General features: G+C 33.0%; 2 protein-coding genes and 1 long non-coding RNA gene across 3 annotated transcripts; all 3 read right to left on the bottom strand.

Moving 5' to 3' along the window:
• Window positions 1-669: 669 nt before the first annotated feature.
• On the bottom strand, window positions 670-1,596 carry LOC142180678 (uncharacterized). Its single transcript, XM_075252723.1, has 2 exons — window positions 1,138-1,596; window positions 670-807 (listed from the first exon to the last, which is right to left on the bottom strand). The coding sequence occupies exons 1-2, from the start codon at window positions 1,594-1,596 to the stop codon at window positions 670-672; spliced, it is 597 nt and encodes a 198-aa protein (XP_075108824.1).
• Window positions 1,597-9,516: 7,920 nt separating this feature from the next.
• On the bottom strand, window positions 9,517-10,805 carry LOC107797400 (uncharacterized). The gene is made up of 2 exons (XR_001650684.2): window positions 10,004-10,805; window positions 9,517-9,726 (listed from the first exon to the last, which is right to left on the bottom strand). It is a non-coding gene; the product is annotated as an uncharacterized LOC107797400 (long non-coding RNA).
• A 4,925-nt stretch (window positions 10,806-15,730) lies between these two features.
• Window positions 15,731-16,842, bottom strand: LOC107797398 (ethylene-responsive transcription factor 1A). The gene has a single exon (XM_016620284.2). It carries the CDS (start codon window positions 16,640-16,642, stop codon window positions 15,902-15,904), a length of 741 nt encoding a protein of 246 aa, XP_016475770.1. The 5' UTR covers window positions 16,643-16,842; the 3' UTR covers window positions 15,731-15,901.
• Between the last annotated feature and the right edge of the window lie 2,645 nt (window positions 16,843-19,487).

The raw sequence follows: 19,487 nt of genomic DNA, 5'->3' as shown, positions 1-19,487 counted from the left end.
ATTCAGCTTGAAGTTGCCTATTTTTCTCAAGTTCACCACATATAATAGTTTTCATATCATTTAATTCCTCTTCAACCTGATATATGTCTCACTAGCTACTTCTTTCCCTTTCTCCATACTTACAAGCCTATGTTCTGATTTGAGTCCCTCAATTTTTTCTTCTAGGTCTGTGATTACCTCCAGAAAGTCATCCCTTTCTTGCTTAGTAGCTGCAATTTTCTCTGCTAGAGTATTCTTTTCTTTGCTAAGGTTCTTTATGGTTTCATTCAAGTCAACAACCACTACTATCAAGTCATTTCTCTCATTTTCTACACTATCTATTTTTCCAATTAGAACTTTTTCTTTTTCAAGATTGTGTATGGTCTCCTTTAAATCAACCACACTCACCACCGTATCATCTCTAGATTATTCAGCATCTCCTAGCTCTATGGTCAAGACATTCTTACCATTAACAAGACTATAATATACATCAATTAGAACATTTGCTAATGATATCAATTTCTTAGAAGAGTAGGACTTCAGATTTCTCTGAACATCCCTGAAATTTACCTCATTATTGTCATCTTCTTCATCATCCTCAGACTCAGCCATCAATGCAAACAATGAATCATATTCCTTTGTTTCATTTTTCACTGCCATCATGGAACTATTTCCTGCATCTAGTTCCTCTTATGATTCATTGGAGGAGTCTCCCCATGCAGCAAGAGCTTGTTTTACGACATTGTCAGCTGCACTTTTTCGGCTTAATCGTTTGTCAGTAACCGAGTTCCTTTTTGCTGCTTTGTCAGGGTTGTATTTGTAATGCTCCTGTTTCAAAAGTGGGCAATCTTTGATGAAATGCCCTGGCTTTCAGCACTTGTGACATAGATCATGGTTCCTTGTTTTACTTGAGCTGCCCCTCTTTAGTATGCCATCATTTCTTCGCACCATCTTTTGAAATCTTTTAGTGAGGTAGGCCATATCATCATCCCCTTCACTTGAGTCATTGTTTTCAACCTTGAGAACCAGGTTCTTCTCCTTCTTTGGCTCTCTTCTTTCATTGTCTTTCTTTCTTTTCATCTCGTATGTCTTCGGATTTCCAATCAACTCATCCATAGTTAGAGTTTGTAAATCTTTAGCTTCAGTGATGGCATTCACCTTACTCTCCCATGAGCTAGGCAGAACACTGAGAACCTTCCTTACAAGCTTGTTTCTATGAATAATTTCTCCAAGTGCATGAAGCTCATTTATGATAGATATGAATCTAGTGTGCATATCTTGTATAGAATCGTCATCCTTCATCTTGAACAGCTCATACTCGGTGGTGAGCATATCAATCTTGGACTGTTTAACCTGAGTAGTTCCTTCAAGTGCCGTTTGCAATAGTTCCCATATTTCCTTGGCAGATTGACAAGCTGAGATTCTATTGTACTCATCAGGTCCTATACCACATACCAAGATCTTCTTGGCACGAAAGTTCTTCTCAACAACTTTTCTGTCAATATCGCTGTATTCTTTTCTGGTTTTCGGCACCATCACTCCAGATTCACCAACCTTCTTCATAGGAACGTGTGGACCATCACAAATGACATCCCACAACTCAGAGTCTTCTGCCATTATAAATCATGCATACGAGTCTTCCACTAACCGTAATATTGACTATAGGAGGTCTGTAGGTTGATTGTCCTTCCTCAAAGTTAGGTGGAGCAGCCATTGAGATCCTTTCTAGGTGTTAACCTTTTAGAAAGAACCTGCTCTAATACCAATTGATAGTTTATATGAGTCCACTAACTGTATAGAGACCTGGTCATATATCAGTTCCCTTAGTGCTAACTACTGAAACAGTATGTAAAATAAGACGCCGGATTTTTATGTGATAAAATCCCAACTCAAGGGGACCAAAACCATGACCTACACTGGTAGGATTTGAACTTTACTAACTTGTAACTACACTATTACAAGCCACTTTGTAATGACTCTATTGCAAAGACTTCAATCACTCTAACTTGTAATACACTTATCACAAGCCACTTTGTCACTCCCTAGTTACAAAGACTTCAACCTATGACTACCTCTAGTCACAACACAAACTGAGATGGTTTATGATTTTGAGTTTCCTAAAACAAAGCTTCTAAGAAAGTAAGATATGAGTTACAATGAAGAACAAAATAACAAGATTACAACTCAACTAAGGACATACATAGACTCATAGTGAAACTGGTCCGTAGTGGAGTTGTCTTCTTGTTCTTGACACACTTGTGACTTCAATGATAGATCAACTCTTTAATACTTGAGAGAATAATACTAAATGCTCAAGTAAGTACCTTGTTGTCTTACACCATGGTATTATACTTCAAAAGACATCCTAAGGATGATGTCTATTCTTGGTTGGTACACGCCTCTTCCTAATGGGAAGTTATTGTTGCACTGTAGCGTGCATAGTAGCATTCAGTCACTTTCTGCAGTTGCTTTCCAGCTGTAAAGTTGACTTGTACTTCTGTAAGGGAAATACAAAAGGATCAAGTCCCTAAACTGATTCTTGTGAATCCAAGACACACTGCCCAGATTATCTTGAGTCCATTGTTGAATGATTGTACCAGGCATGCATCAGGTCCTTTATCTGGTCAAGAGATATTAAGCCCATCACCCTTTATGCTTTGCGGTAATAATTTCTCTAGCATTATCGATATCCGAATTCGCAAAGCACAAGACATATTAAAAGGGAAAGCGCTATCCTATGTATCAGAATATTTTTCTTTTGTAGGGCACGAACTTAAAATCTCTATTAATTAAATTAAGGTAGATGGATCCTCTACATCCGATCAGAACTCTAGGTGGTAAGACAATACTTACTTCCTTGTCAACCAAGAAATAAAAAAAGGGGACATATTACATGAAACATACCTATGTAAGACACGTGTTGGCTTTATATTAACTATTAATTAAGTTCTCAACTATATTTCTGTATCTCACCTAGGACCTACACTAAAAGGTGGCCTTTGTTTTAGGATTGCAAATTCAATGTTTAGTTTAAAAAAAATAGTACTTGTTTGAATTGCTTTTACAAAAAAAGTAATCCTCTTTTAACATTTCTACTAGATTCATTTGTCAAACCTTTCAAAAAATTCAAATATCTAAATCTACTTTTGAGTTTCTGAAAGATTTTGAAAATTTGAGTTTTAAAATCTTGGAAAAAAAGAATTTTTTTTCTATTTACAAATTCAATTACTTCAAAATTTAACTAGAGGACGGAATTTGAACCCCGAACCTTTTTTATTGAAAAATTATATTATGTATATAAGGTTAATTCTTTATGAATATCTATTAGATGTTGAATCCCCTTGAATTCTTCAAGTATTTTCTTTTTATTTTTTGAATTCCTTAGTGAAGTCTGCTTCCGCCATGACTGATGCCCCGTTTAAAGTTTTGAAAGTTCTTAGTGCTTACTTTTCGACGCTCTTCTTTCGAGGGTAATTCACTTTTAGCTTATGCCATCAACTGTTATAAAATTTATATAATTTTGTTATCTAATATACAGAATGTATATATAATACAAAAAAATATATACTTTTTTGACTATTATTTTAATAGTGACTGAACCGTGTCATTTTCCCTCTTTCTATAGCAAAGTCATCAGCATAAGACTTGCACCAGCTGTAACAGCGTTTAAGAATTATACAACCTAAGTTTCTACCTAACAACCACCAAAAAAAAATCATGAAAACTTAGGGTCAGTACCTAAAATTAAATGCATGAAATAATTAATAGATACGTACTTTCCCTACTTTTAAAATTAATGTTTCCCTACTTTTAGATAATAAAGTCTTTCAAAATATCAAAATTTGGATGCCATGCATGTGAAGTGTTTGACATGTAGATTTTCTTGGTTTCACCAAACTATTCAATATAGTTTTGTGATATATATCTACCTATCAAAAGTTCGCGATGGAATGATAAATGTCATTTTATTTTTAATTAGATAGAAGGAAATTACTTTTTCAATAAATAAATAAATGAAAATTTTATCTTCGGCACACTTATTAAAGATATACGAATTCTTAGAGAAAAAATATACTCCATTTATTAAATCAACCTTAATTAATTGTTATCTTGACACATTAAAATATGTAAATACGGGCAAATTTTAGAAAAACAAAATTAATTCTTTCTTGATTATGTAAATGAACACTTATTTTTGACCAAAATAAAAAGGTAAAATAATCACTTATTGTGAACCGGAGGGAGTAGTTTTGGTGTGAAAGTTTATCTCCAAAATAGAACTTTCGTTGCAAGATATCTCTATGACAAAATCTTTATATAACTGTTTTTCACTATAAAAGGTAAGTTTTTCTCGGAATAAATCTTTTATATTATGTTATAGTATATGTCATCTATAATAACAATTCACTATAATATTCATAAAATATCGGAACAAACACAATTGTTACATAGAGGTTTGACTGTACCAAATATCGAGTGAATTTTCTAAATATAAAACTTAAAACAAACTATCTTACGTCACATTTTTCGTTATCATTACCTAAGCATGACCGATGATATGGAAAAAGGGAAAGTTGGAAGCTTTCTTAAATTCTAGTCTTTACTCGGTTCATGAGCTGTAGATATTCACCTAACTGTCCATAAACTATTATTATCTGATTTTTTTTTATTTAATAATTTACATGATAATGTCAATATGTCATCTTTTTTCCCCACAACTTTTTCTTGGTCATTTTTTTGAATATTAATGCATATTTACTTGTTATAGCATGTAATTCCTTATTTTCCATGTGGCATAGTCACACTGTGCCAAGAGTGATCAAACGAACATTTTGCCGAAATTATATTATATATATAGGTCAAATATTATTTTATATGATTATATATTATATTTTAAACATCTTTAACATAGTTAACCGAGGTCATCTAGCGATTCAGAGTGTTCAAAATGAGATATTGTTCACGAAATTGAATCCATATCTAAACATTTTTTGTCTTCTCATTTTGTTTGCTAAAGCTGTGCGAAGACCACCATATGTGGTTTATTTGACTCTCTTACAATCTCAAAAAAACTAATAAATAATTCTTAAAACTTAAAATTGAAGTTATTTCTAACAAAATAAATTTTATAATTTATATGTCAAGCTCTACAAAAATTTCTTCAACAAAAACTCTCTACATACTATAAACTCTCTCGATTCTCTCTTTTTTTTAAAAAAAATTTTATTCTTACTTTTATTAGTAAATTTTTTTGCCGGTTTGTTTTAAGTTTAGTTTTAATTTATAAAATTATATATTCATTACATGTGCTTTAATTGTTTAGTTAAATGTTATGTAGTTTGATTTAAAGAATTTTGGTGTGCTCATTCATCCAGAAAAAAAAATTTCACTTCCTTAAAGTTTGAAAATCCTTGGCGAAATTTTTGGTTCCGCCACTTCGTGTTACTAATATTAGTATCTATGTGCGATTATATATAGTTATCTTTTATGTGTATTGATACCATTTGATAATTGGCATTTAGAGTAGGTTAATCCTTTTCTATGACCATTTTGTTCCCTAACTACACTGCTGTGATTATTGGGAGAACTATAAAAAAAAAAAAAAAAAAAAGAAGTTTCAACCCTAATAATATATTCAACTTAGAAAAGCATGAGTAAAGAATCTTTGATTACACAATTGAAGTTCACAGATGTTTCAACTTATTAGAAAAGCATGAGAAAATGAATATTTCATATTTGTAGAATTTGTAATTGTAAATTAAACACTCACATATGCTAATTTTGTGCTATCTACTTTTTCATCGTTGCATATAAATATTTTCATTCATACTTTAAAAATCTTTAAGAAAGTCATTTCCAAATTTTCTTTTAAAAATATTTGGTTTAAGGTTTTGGTAGGCACGTTATAATAAAGATGACATTTGATGGTTGTTGGACCAATTTATTTGAAGCCCAAAAGATTCATTAATTAAAATTTTAAAAAAACTATAAATTTATATATAAAACTTCATCAAAATTACAACAAATAGTAGATATGAACGTATAATTTCAAAGTTATAATTAGTGCAATATTAAAAATCTTAAAGATTGAATTAAATCCTCGATCCGCCTCTGCTTACAGGCAATGGTGCATGCATATTCCAACTTGAACTATATATATGATTAAATTTGTTTTTGAAGTATATTATATACATACTAGGTCTGATTTGTCTCAATCAAGCACGTAACAATTCTCTTAAGATCGCGTTAAGTGTGTATTTCTTACTGATAATATGGTGGGGAAGTGCACAGTTAATCACTAATTAGAGATGTCTTTACTTTTTAGTCATTGTTTAAAATGTATTTACTTTAGCCAGTGCTTAATAAATTTTTACCCGCCCGGGTGAAAATATCCCTGTGCTAGACATGAGTGTTGTGTAAATATTAAGGACATGGTGTCCTTAACTTCATGAATGATGTGTAAATATTAAGGACAAAGTATCATGTATTTGCATCTTCCGTTATTAAACTTTAGGAAATGATGTCCTTAACTTCATATGTGCAGTGTAAATTTTAAGGACATGGCGTCTTTCACTTCATGTGTGAAGTGTAAATATTAAGGATATAATGTTCTTAACTTGTATTTGCACATTCTTTTGTTAAACTTTAGGACCTCATATCCTTAACTTCATATGTGTAGTGCAAAATGTTAAGGACATGACGTCCTTAATTTTATGAGTGTAGTGTAAATATTAAGGACATGGTGTACTTAACTTCATGAATGCTGTGTAAAATATTAAGGACAAAGTGTCCTGTATTTGCACCTTCCATTGTTAAACTTTAGGACATCATGTCCTTAACTTCATATGTGCAGTGTAAAATGTTAAGGACATGGCATCCTTAACTTCATGTGTGCAGTGTAAATGTTAAGGACCCTATGTTCTTAATATTTATACAGCACTCAAGAAGAAAGGGTAAAAATATCTTTTCGTATTAATTTTAATAGAGTAATGGTTATTTCTGCTTAGCATTAAATATTAAATAAAAACTAAATTATGTTAAAAAGTGGCTATCCCACGCCATTTCTACTAATATGGTGTAAGGCTGTTTAAGTTTAACAAAGCCCAAAATATAATGGACTAATGCAGAATAACAAAGCCCAATAAAAATATAATGGACTAATGGTAAAAATAGCATGGGCTAGACTGATCATTCAAAAATAGTCAGCGTTTGCAAAATTATCGAAAAATAACCACTATTTTGCTGCAACACAGAATGTTTCAGCATAATATACTGGAGATCGGTACACCTGTGTATGAACTTCCAGCATATTATGCTGGAACTCCAACACGCGGAAAGTTTCAGGATAATATACTGGAGATTGGAGCACCGGTGCTCCAATCTCCAGTATATTATGCTGGACGTGTATATTATACTGGAATTTCAGTATATTATACTGGAGTTCCAACATAAGTATACTGGAATTCCAATATATTTTGCTGGAGTTTTTTTCGGATTTTGAACAGTGCTTTCGTTCATATTTATCTTTACATGAAAAGTGGCTAAATTTCAATTACTTTTGAAATTGTAGCTATTTTTGAATGACCGCTTGTAAATCTGGCTATTTTTGAATTTCTCCCAAATGCTATAACTCACTAGGCCTCCCTTGGGAGTTAAGATCAAACCTTTTGTTCTTTTTTTCACAACTCAATAGTAGTAAAATTTAAGATTTAGATATAACAAGAGTCGTTTGGTACAAGGTTTAAAGATAATAATTTTGGGATAGAAATTGAGACGTAATGCAATTCCAAACTAATTAACCTATTAAATCTTTTGAAGATTAGCGGAGGAAGTGATGTGTGGCTATAATTATGTATTTTTAGTGCATTACTAACTTTACATTTATGTGCTTTAATGCTAAACTATACTATATTTGTGTTTAATTGAGTTATTTTATGTGTAGGTATATTGAAGATGAAATTATGAGCAAAACGAATATTTTGGAAGAAAAAGTGTAAACGAAGTAGTGAGCAGGCAAGGCAAGCTTTGTAGCTCGTGCTAGAGTAGGCGAGGCAAGCTTTGTAGCTCGCGTTGGAGCAGGCGAGGCGAGGCATTTTGCTTGCTATAGAGCTATCACCGCGAGGTGTACGCGGCAGCCCTCGCGTCGCCAGGTATTCGCGTGGGGGAGCTCATCTAGTGAGGTAGGTCTCGCGGCAACCCTCGCGTCGCACGCTTCTCAGCTCTTTGGCTCGCCAGCAGCCTCGCGTCGCACGCTTCTCAGCTTGCATGTGAGCTCGCCTCGCCAGGTATTTGGCTCACCAGCAGCCTCGCGTCGCCAGGTAGGTTTTTTCTTTTATTTTCTTTTTGTTTTGTTTCTTATAACTCTTCCCCATTAAAACCTAACTTAAAAAAATTCACTGAGGACAAACGCCTCAAAATATCAGTATTCTATAATCCGGGAATCCAGGATTTGAGGCTTATAGGTTCCTACTATAATTGTAAATTAATATGCAATAAGCTAAGTTCATAGTTAGATATTTATTAATATTTAGTGAATTTCTTAATATAAATAGAGGCAGTGGCGTATACAGGATTTTGAGTTCATGGGTGCTTAACTTTTTTTGACGTAAAATTACTACTAATACATTGTATAAGTATGCAACTATTTAAATATGGAGATAAAAAAATTAATGAGAAAACTATAGTACATATATGAACGACGCCCCAAATATGTGATGAGTAATACAATTTACGGTTCTGGAGGAATCCTTGGTTTTTAAAAACTCATATTCTTTTCTTTCTTTGCTATGGTGAATTAGATAAAGTAACAAAAGAAAGTTAAAAAAAAAAAGGTAAAACAAAGTTAGAACCAAAAGAATAAAAGTAGTAGTATTTGATAAACAAAAGTCGCTAAACAAAACTTAAAGAGCAAAATAGAGACCTGATAATTGGAGCAAAAGAAAGTTAGTGCTTGATAAATGGAGGAAAAAGTCTAGCTAGGAACGTTAGATTCAATCTCTCGACCATAGGCTTTTAGAGCCTTCAACACCCATCATAACCAAAGCACCCACCAAGTCTTTTGTTATCTAGGTGCTTGCTATTTTATTATATCCCTTTTATTAAATTCTCTATATAATTATACGTATTCGGGGTCGAGGTTAACGGGTGCTCGAGCACCCAATTTTTATATGTAGATCCGCCCCTGAATACAGGGTCTATGCAAAAGTTACTGGATTTCTGAAAACCCATATTTTTTACTCTAGGTCTAGGTCTGCCCTTGTCTATAATGATGTATAGAATACTTTTAATCAGAGCCTCTTCAAGGGCTAGCTTGTCTCCTCAATTGATTAACGTCAAGAACACAAACAAAATATAATTAAGACATAGTAAAAGGATTTAGTTAAACTCACAGAACCCTTTAAGGAATGGTTACTCGTTAACCAAACCAAAAAGGGACGAGCAAGTGTTAAGTAACCAAACCAAAAAGGAATGAGCAAGTGTTGAGTAACTTAACCAAAAAATTCAAGTTGATAAATAGAAAGAAAAAAAATCGCAAAATAACAAGAACAAGATAGGGTCTCATTCATTCATCAGCACGGTAAAATGGTGACTACAATGGGCCCAAAGGGCCTCATAGAGGCGGTCACCGGCAGGCTCATCTCAAAGCTGAAATGAAGAAAGTAAAGTTCTTGCATTTTTCAACCATAGTTGGCTTTTCACTCCACCTAATTTGGCAAAGCGTTCTCTGGGAAAACCAGACGACTGCTCCTGAAAGATAGATGAACGCATAAAATAACTATTCAACATATGCGCCAGAGCGATTAAAACGAGAGCGTCCCTTTCACCAGGAAAAATAACCCATTTATGATCAGGGTCCCCTGGCTGACATAAAGTTTCAACATAAAAAAAATCGCCCCGTCTGGGACACGTTGACCGTGTTGAAATCAGGAATATCCAAGATTTGAAGCTTATCAACTTCTATAACGAACTCAAATTAATAATTATACAATAAAATTTGAATTCATGAATTATTTAGTACACATACATGGTCTGAGCAATCGATTACAAGCTAGATCCGCCTCTGATTACTCCGTTCTAAATCTGCTTTCGTGTGGCGTACCTGTACATCCAATAGAAAACAAAAGTTGCAGTAGCACCAAAACCTCCAGAGACAAAGAACCCTAAAAGGATCAAGAAAATTGATATCATAGCAGGAACAAGAAGAGGACTGAACATCAGCAGCAAAGGGGTGGCGACAACTAGGAAAACGACGGTGGCCGCCAACGTTAAGCCGCAAAGAACCAAGAGTGAACCACTCAATGTGATGGCTGTTGTAGTCCTGGCCACTCGATGCGAGCCATGGCGGGGTTGATTATTCTGAGACATTTACATTTATGTTAAGATGAACGGAAAGAACTAAGAACTAAGAGCTATAGTGACGAATCCAACAATGAGTTCGCGAATTCCTCTATTACTGATTTGACAGAACTCAGACTTCACCTCAAAATCTTAAGAGTCAGTGACGAATTCAACAATGAGTTCGCGAATTTCACTGTTACTGATTTGATAGAACTCAGACTTCACATCAAACCTTATATATATGTATAAAAAAAAATAAAGATAGATTAATTTAGACATATCTATACATTTGAAAACTCCCTCCCTCTGCTCAAAATTTATAACATTTAAAATCTGAATCCCCATCTAAATAAAGTAGAGTATATATAGAGAGTGTAGAAGTAGATGGGAAAATGTAATTCATGGTTGTTGTCAATTGAAAGGAGAAGAGATTGTAACGTGTTGAGTTTTCTGAGTTTGCATGTGAAATAGGTTCTTATTTGCTTGACACTTACCTTTCATACCTGCCATAGACCGACTGAAAGAGAGTCGGGACGTTTGGCCTTGAAAGCATTTCGAGGCGATACTATCAACAAATCTTTCCAAGAAAAATTAGTACAGTATATAGGGGTGATAATTTGAGTCCAAAATCATTTGATCTGTTCAATCCGTTTAAGATTGGGTCGGTCATTGACCTATTCATTTGTGTTAAAGAAAAAATGACACTATATAGCTACTCTTAAAATAGTAACTGAAAAGGTATATATTTTTTGTATATATACACACACACATTCTGTATATTATATACAAAAATTATACAAATTTTATATATTTTTCTGGCTATCGAATATAAATAGTTTTTGGCGCGAGCTAAAAGTGAAAAAAGCCCTTTGTTAAACTCGCACATCTTGATCTAGTCCATCTCAACCCATCTATAGTTTGAATGATTTTTAGCCCAAAATAATACCTGAGTAACTTTATTAAAATATCTTTAAAATAGTTTTTTTTTGGTTTTATATGTTATATATGACCATAACAAAAGAAAAATATCTTATTTGATAATTAAATAACTCATAAGAAAATAACACATATTAATTAAAGTTTGATAAGAGTTGGCCGGGTTGGGCTATGACCAAATTTTGGCCTATCTTGACCAGCTCAAGTAACTTATACCGGCCCATTTATTGAGTAAAAATAGCATGGGCTGACCAGTTTTCGGACTGGTCATTCAAAAATAGCCACCATTTGCTAAGTCATTGAAAAATAACCACTATTTTGCTGCAACAGAGACCGGTCCAACATAATATACTGGAGTTCGATGCATCTGTGTATGAACTTCCAGCATATTATGCTGGAACTCCAACACATGGAAAGTTCCAGCATAATATACTAGAGATTCGAGCACTTGTGTATGAACTTCCAGCATATTATACTGCATCGGTATACTTTACTGGAACTCCGGTATATTATGCTGAGGTTCTAGTGTACATATGCTGGAACTCTAGTAATTTAAAGATGTTGTTAATAATTTTGTCTGTCTCGTGCTTAAAGATGCATTTAAGTAATTAAGTCAAGGACAATCATTTGAAGATTTGCATCTTAAAGATTTACTTTTCAGAGCTTTAGCAGAAAAGGAAGTAGGGAAAAAAATGGCATACTAGATAGCTGGGGATAACTCATGTAGAGATGGCAATAGGGTAGGGTGGGGAGGTTGCGGGGCCGGTTCAACCTCAACAAATTTTTTAGTTTTTAACCCGTCCCGCCTCGGCCCGCATAAACCCACACCTCCCGTCAGTATAGCAAAAGTTTTTTATTTTTTTCAATTTTATTGAGTAATTTAGCCCTATTATTGTATTATGTCTAAAGCTTTCCTTTCTTATTTACATACATAAAATTATGAGAAAGAGAAAATAATAGTTCGATCTATGGGACAAATTCAATTAAAAATTATCAAAGACTTTGTTTAACAGTAAATTACCCTTATAAATAGTGTACAAGAAGAGTAACACTCTATTTAGCTAAACTTTTAAAAATTGCTTACTTTGAGAGAGTTTCCAAAAAATACTTTCGTGAGACAAACATTTTGTGTCTAGCTAAATCACTTTTAAAAAAAAATACTCCTGTTAGTATTAGATGAGTAACTTATATTAGACCAATTTTCGCAAAAATATGCTTTTGAACGTCAAGTTATCTAGAGAAAAGCAATTTATATATGTAGAGAAAAGTAACGAATTCACGATGGTACTAGTCAAAAGTACCTCACCCGCATTATGTTTTAAAAAAATGTTTGCACCTGCCCCGCAACCGTCTCACACTCGCATAAGCCTAAACCCACCCCACCCTGCATAAGCTTAACCTGCTCCGCCCGCACCCGTTCCACCCTATTGCCATTCCTAAACTTATATACTCCCAAGGAGATAGCGGACACCCCATTAATTTAATCAAGGCATACATAAGCTATATCCGACACTATAATTATTAAATAAATAAAAAGATAGATCATTCTGTCATGCTTGGTGTAATCAGGGGCAGAACTACCATGGCTTTGTCTTAAGAACTCTTTTGGCAATATATAGATTTGTAATCAGGGTCGGAGCCACCGTTACAAGTTCTGTATAATTCAGTAACTTTAGCTCAAACCTTATATTTTTATTAAAAAGTTTATTTGATATATTTAAATAATCTATTTAGAATCCAATACGCACCCATAAACTAAAATTTTATTTTCGCTTATGTCTGTAACAAATGATTAGGAGGGTAAAAAAAATATTTAGCCGCCTGGCTTAAAACGTTAAGCTCCTAAAGTTAAACCCTTATTATAAAATGAAAATAATATGACGGCAATGTAGACTTGAGAAGGATTGTTTTTGAAAAAGGAACTCAAGTCAAAGTTATGGATAATATTTATCGTATTTTGCTTTCTCAAAGAAAGTAAACAAGCCAGTCCATCAAAATATGTTTTACAAAAAGGATCGAATATTATAAGGTTAATCATACAATGATTACTAATGATTGGAAAGGAGGCAACAATGTTGAAGCTTCTTAGCTTTTACTTTTGTAAAAATAGCACGAGCGAGCTATTTTTCGGACTAGTCATTCAAAAATAGCCAATATTTACAAAATTATTATAAAATAGCTACTATTTTACTATAAAGCATAATATATTGGAGATCGGTGCACCTGTGTATGAACTTCCAGCGTATTATGCTGGAACTCCAACACGAGAAAAGTTCCAGCCTGATATACTGAAGATCGGAGCACCTGTGTATGAACTTCCAACATATTATGCTGGACCGGTATATTATACTGGTACTCCAATATATTATACTGAAATTCCAGTATATTATGCTAGAGTATTTTCCGGCTTTTGAATAGTGTTTTCGTTCAGATTTATCTTTACTTTTCATTGAAAAGTGGGAAATTTCGATTACTTTTGAAATAATGGCTATTTTTGAATGACCACTTGTAAATCTGACTATTTTGAATTTCTTTCTAATTGAATTTAAAATACATATCTTAACAACGTAAAGTATTTTAATATTATAATAAATATAATTCAATCAACAAAAAAGTCCAAATATACCCTCGAACTATGTGAAATAAGAGGATATGTCCGTCATTAATATTTCGGTACAAACATGCTTATGCGGTCCAATATTTGCTTCAAATATATCCTTAATTTAAACGGTTCCATATGGAGGACATATTTGATCACAGGTGTATACTTTGAGGGTATATTTACTCCGTCAAAGTTATTAAGCATTTATATATGGGGAATCTTACATAAATATCCCAAATAAGTTTCAACTTACCAACATCTAGCCATTAATCCTACACTTTCCAAAACTAGTCAAACACATATAAAAATTAAAAACTCAAATAAATAAGGTTCTTCCTCTCCAAGAATCACATACAAAGATCTCCTTCCATATTTTTAATCGTGATCAACAACATTAAATGCAAGACAGAAAGAAAAATTTATGGATGAGGTAGCAAACAAGGTGATGAAATATAAAAAATATATAGACAAGATTCTAAAAATCTAAGCAAAAAAGGACCATTTCCATTGGGTATGGTTGAAATTCATTGAAAACATATAGATGAGTCAATATACAAATTTTGAGGAAGATTGGAAGTGATCTGGACTGATTTGGTATCCAAATTCATAGATAAAATCGAGTTAAAAAAAATCTTCTGCGATACATGTATCACACATAGATATACATGTGATACACATTTGATACAAATATGATACACAGTGTGATACACACATTATTTTTTCATGTTTCATCTTCTACATCGAATTTACAATTCAAACCACCTCAAAACTTCGTCAAATCATCCAAAAACTGAGATTCAAACTCCTTAAGATGTATTAAATCTATTCTAATAACACTCACTCAAAAAAAAAAATCAAAATTTTGACCTTATTTTAGTTACACATAGCTAATTGGCCAATATTGATAATATTTAGCTAATATTAGTAATATTTAATAAATTAGCTAATTTTTGTAATAAACTATTTATAAATGGATATAGATGGTAATTTTCCTTTGAATTATCTTATTTGGTTTATGGCAACGTAATGGAAGTTTATAATTATAAAATCCTCTCAACTCAGATTGTTTTCTTCTGTAAATCTTAAATACGAGCAAAGAAAGGCAAAGTCTTAAGAGGGCGTTTGGACATAAGAATTGTAAAATTTCGAAAAAAGTAGATTTTTTTTCAAGTAAAAATGATATTTGAAAATTTGAGTTGTGTTTGGAAATTAATATAATTTTGGATTGTTTTTGAATTTTTGTGAGTGATCTGAAGTGAAAGTTTTGAAAAATAGCTTATTTTGAGTTTTTCAAATTTTCGAAAAATTCTGAAATTTATTTTCAAGTGAAAATCGAAAATTTCATGGCCAAATATTAATTTCGAAAAAAGTGTAAAAAATTCGAAAAGAACCTTTTTTATGGTTAAACGTCCCTAAATCATTGTGTTGGAACAGAAACTTATACAGTTGCTGGCAATTTGGGTTCCCTATCGATGCGTGTAGGCCTTCGTCAAAGAAAGAAGGGGAATCACAAGAAATTTTTATAGACCTAGATTTAATTCCATCGATGAATCATTCGAGAACGAATTTAGCGAGACTAATCTAGAATTCAAGTTTTTTTTCTTTTTCATTTTCCTTGCAATTTATAATACATTAATGGGACAAAGACCAGAAACTCTTCGTTAAATGTGGCTCATAACCGGTACCGGTGCAGTGAGGTATTCCAGTTGAGATTCCTAGGTTTTTGTACACTTTACTTTTCTTTGATCCTAAATTATGCTTTTCTTTGTTCCTAAGCAAGTGTATCATGGTCTTTCTATTTATTCTTAATTAAAAACTTTTATAAGCGTAATAATATTATCAATTATTTTAAAAATCTTTTTTTGAGTCACGTAATTGAGATGAAGAGAGTAATAAATGTTATTTTAAACGAAAAATTTAATACATTGAACAAATTCCTCAATCCTACCGAGAAGAACAAATTTCTACGAGGAGAGGAAATGAAATAAAATATTGAACTCAACCTGTTCATGGAATTGTACAATTTTGAAATTCCCAAATTAACCCTCAGCTGTATAGTTGGGCAACCTTCTTCGTCCTCTTCGTCGAAATATTTTCCGACGACGACGAGGAAGAACTCTCCGGCGAAATTGACGACCTCTTCGAACCAACCCGAACCGGTTCCGGTTCACCCGAATTAACCCTCAACGGAAAATTCAACACTGCACGCGATCCCCGAATTCGATACGCCGCCTTGTCATACGCCAACGCCGCATCCTCCGCCGTCTCGTATGTCCCTAACCAAACCCTAGCTCCGTTCTTCGCTGGATCCCTAATTTCCGCCGCAAATTTTCCCCACGGCCTCTGCCTTACTCCCCTGTAACGCTCTGCTTTTTTCGGCGGCGGCGGCGCAGCCGTGAATGCGGTGAAATTACTCATTTCCGGCGAACTAACGCTAACTTCAGGTTCTGTTTTGACCGCAGATTGTGTCGGCTCGTTAATGTCATTGTTGTAAATATACATGTTTTCTCTGTCATTTTCTAAGAAATTAGTAAATTCAGGCTCGATTTTGACTGCAGCAGCTGAATGCTCAATAGTGGCATTATTGTAAATAAACATATTTGCAGTGTCATTTTCGCTAATTGCGAAATTATCAAAAGTATCAGAAAAGAAATTAGGAAATAATTTGTTCTCAATGTTTTTGCTTTGGCAATTTGTAACAGGAGATTCCCAGTCTTCAAGTAAATGTTGTTTAATGAATTCAAGAAGGGTAAAATCATTCAAAAATTCACTGTTTTCAAACATCATTTTTGCTGAAAGAAAAAAGAATTAAATTTGGAAATTGGGATAAACAATTCAAAGTGAATTATGAGTTTTTTGGATGAAAAAGGGTTGATGGGATTTATATATATTGAAAGAAACTAAATAGGGAAATGTGGTTTGTATATTTGAGAGGGAATAAATTTTGTAGAAAATAGAGAGAAAAATGAAGAAACTGAGTTTTATTTGGAAGAGAAGGTTGAATGGGTATATATATGAATTGTTAGAAAAGGTGCATGCACGTAGCTGATTCCTTTCATGATTTGAGTTATTAAATAAATATTTTTTTGGAAACTTTGTTGAGGTTCGATGAAGTTTCTATGTGGAGAAAGGTTAAAAGAGTTTGGTAGATGAGGACTGCATTCACGTGCGTATAATTTAGGAATATGGTAAGCAGTGAAGTTGACAAGAGGGGTTGCTCTAGTAGTAAGTATACTCCACTATCAATCAAGAGATTGTGAGTTCGAGTCACCTTAAGAGCAAGATAGGAAGTTCTTGAAAGGAAGGATGTCGAAGGTCTATAGGAAACAGTCTCTCTACCTAGGATAGGGATAAGGTCTGCGTACACACTATCCTTCCCAGATCTCACTAGTGAGATTATACTGAGTTATTGTTGTTATTGTTGTGGCAAGCAGTGAAGCCTTAATTTGAGTTTTACTTGCCATTTTTCATATTACCTTCGAGTTATATATGGACTAAAGCGCAGCCCGATGCATTAAGCTCCAGTTATGGGTGGGTTCCGGAAAAAGGTCGGACCACAAAGATTTATTGTACGCAATCTTACCTTGCATTTCTACTAAATGTTGTTTCCATCAAGGGCGGATGTATAGCCTAATTCACGGGGCACGTGAACACATAGTCTCTTTGTCAAACTAGGTATTTTATGTATATATTTTCTAAAATTTATCTAATATCATCTGCTGGCACCCATGCTCCAAAGAGGCTAAATGGTGCAATTGGTTGAATGTTGAATTATTTACCTAAAGGAGCAAGTATCTTTTTCCATTTAATACTTTCTTTTTTCTCCTTCTTTTAGTGGTGCACCCATGTTATAAAAATCATAGATCCGCCTCTGGTTTCTATGGTTCAATCCAATAACCTCCTGGTTACTACTAAACCACAAAGTATCAAGCTTTTTGTTAAACTAATTAATAGGGAGATTAGGGGTAAATCTTAGCCAAAAATAATTCATTCAAGGTCTAAAATAGAAGATAAGAATAAGCAAGCATAGCTGGACATAAAATTTAACCATGACCATGATTGAATTCCGTTGTATGAGAGATGGATAGAGATTTACATAATATTGAATAATAAGGAAGAATACATAATTAAAAGTGGTCACCAATCTTCAACGAGGTTGACCCTCGTACATTTGGTATGATGAGACTAATGCTATATATTGATGATTTGAGCTTCCTTGCTTAGATGAAGGTCCTTCCTCTTTGAAAATATATCTCTGTATGAGTTTGTTTTTCAGCCCCTCTTTCTTCTTCCTTTCACACAGTATATACTAGGCGTAGACCGCACTTTCCTGGTTTCTCATAGTTATTATAACAAGGATATATAATTCAAAAATAATTGAATTTAAATTATATATTCTAATAGCTAGTATAATTTTTCTGGAACTATCAATATATTTTAATTTATTGTAACCGACTAACATTTTTTATCAACCTGTCCAATTGTCTTCAAGATGACTTGATATATGTTGTTGTCGTGCGAATTTACTGGGTTTATTATTGTTGTTATTTATCAATGATGACTAATGTTTCTGAATCCTCCTCCTAGTTTTTAAAAAGTATATGTATGTACCTTAAAAAGTACACTAGGGATCGTTTTGTCGGGAAATAAGTTATCCCAGGAATAATTATTCCAAAATTAGTTATCCCGAGATTATTATCCCACCCTCCTATGGGGATAAAAATAATATTACAATCTCGGAGTTAGTTATACCGTAATTTTATCTCAACCAAACATGGAATAAACTCATCTCAAATTTAATTTCAGAATTAATTATCTTTTATTCCTCGTAGCAAATGAGCCCTTAATAGCCTCTTAAGAAGTTGCCTTTTTACTCTTCTATTTATATACAATAAAAAGTTAAATTTAGTTTTCGCCTTTTGATATAAATACTAAAATACAGGTTAAGTGCTCATAAACGAAACTTATCTAATGAAAGTGCTATCACATTTTATCCTCCTATTTAACTAAAAGAAAGTTCTAATAAAACTAAAAATATATTACTATAAAAAGAAATATTCAAAAAAAGTTAAAGCTGTTATAATCTTTTTATGACCAACAAATATATTTGGAAATTCAAACTTGGAGTACATGTTTCGTATTTTGACTTTGACTCAGAGATGTGGAATACGTCTTCAGTTGTTTCTACTTTCTATTATTAGCTGATAGAAAGAAATATTCTATTCTAAAATAGAAAGAAAACAGGAGAGCAGTCACTACGTGCCAAAAATTGTACACGTGCATTTTTTAAATAAATCAATGAAAATTCCAAAATTAAAATTGAATTGAGAGTTTTTGAAGATAAACATTGGTACCAAAATAATATTTTATGGAATTTTCAAATAAGGAAATGAGGAATAAGGTGTTATTGCTGTTGCGGAAGCCAAATGTATATAGTGCGAATAAATCACAACTACTATACCAAAAATTATGACAGCCACCAAATAATAAATAAGACAGTAAAACAACAATAAAGGGAACACCAGAATTTACGAGGTTCGGCTAATTTTGCCTACTCCTCGGACACAACCAATATTTTATTCCACTCCAAAAATACAAGTGAAATAATACTAAAGAGAGAAAATACAAATGC

This window comes from Nicotiana tabacum, chromosome 5 (genome assembly GCF_000715075.1).
Source record: "Nicotiana tabacum cultivar K326 chromosome 5, ASM71507v2, whole genome shotgun sequence".
Classification (NCBI taxonomy): domain Eukaryota; kingdom Viridiplantae; phylum Streptophyta; class Magnoliopsida; order Solanales; family Solanaceae; genus Nicotiana; species Nicotiana tabacum.
The sequence above is the reverse complement of the archived record's forward strand: the minus strand, read 5'-3'. Positions and strand labels throughout refer to the sequence as shown.

Excerpts from the sequence above, each read along its gene's own strand:
- LOC142180678 (XM_075252723.1), bottom strand. The coding sequence starts at position 1,596 with ATGGCAGAAGACTCTGAGTTGTGGGATGTCATTTGTGATGGTCCACAC. Across the intron at positions 808-1,137 it reads CTAGCTCATGGGAGAGTAAG|GAGCATTACAAATACAACCC; the intron begins GTGAATGCCATC and ends CTTTTGAAACAG.
- LOC107797398 (XM_016620284.2), bottom strand. The coding sequence starts at position 16,642 with ATGATGTTTGAAAACAGTGAATTTTTGAATGATTTTACCCTTCTTGAA.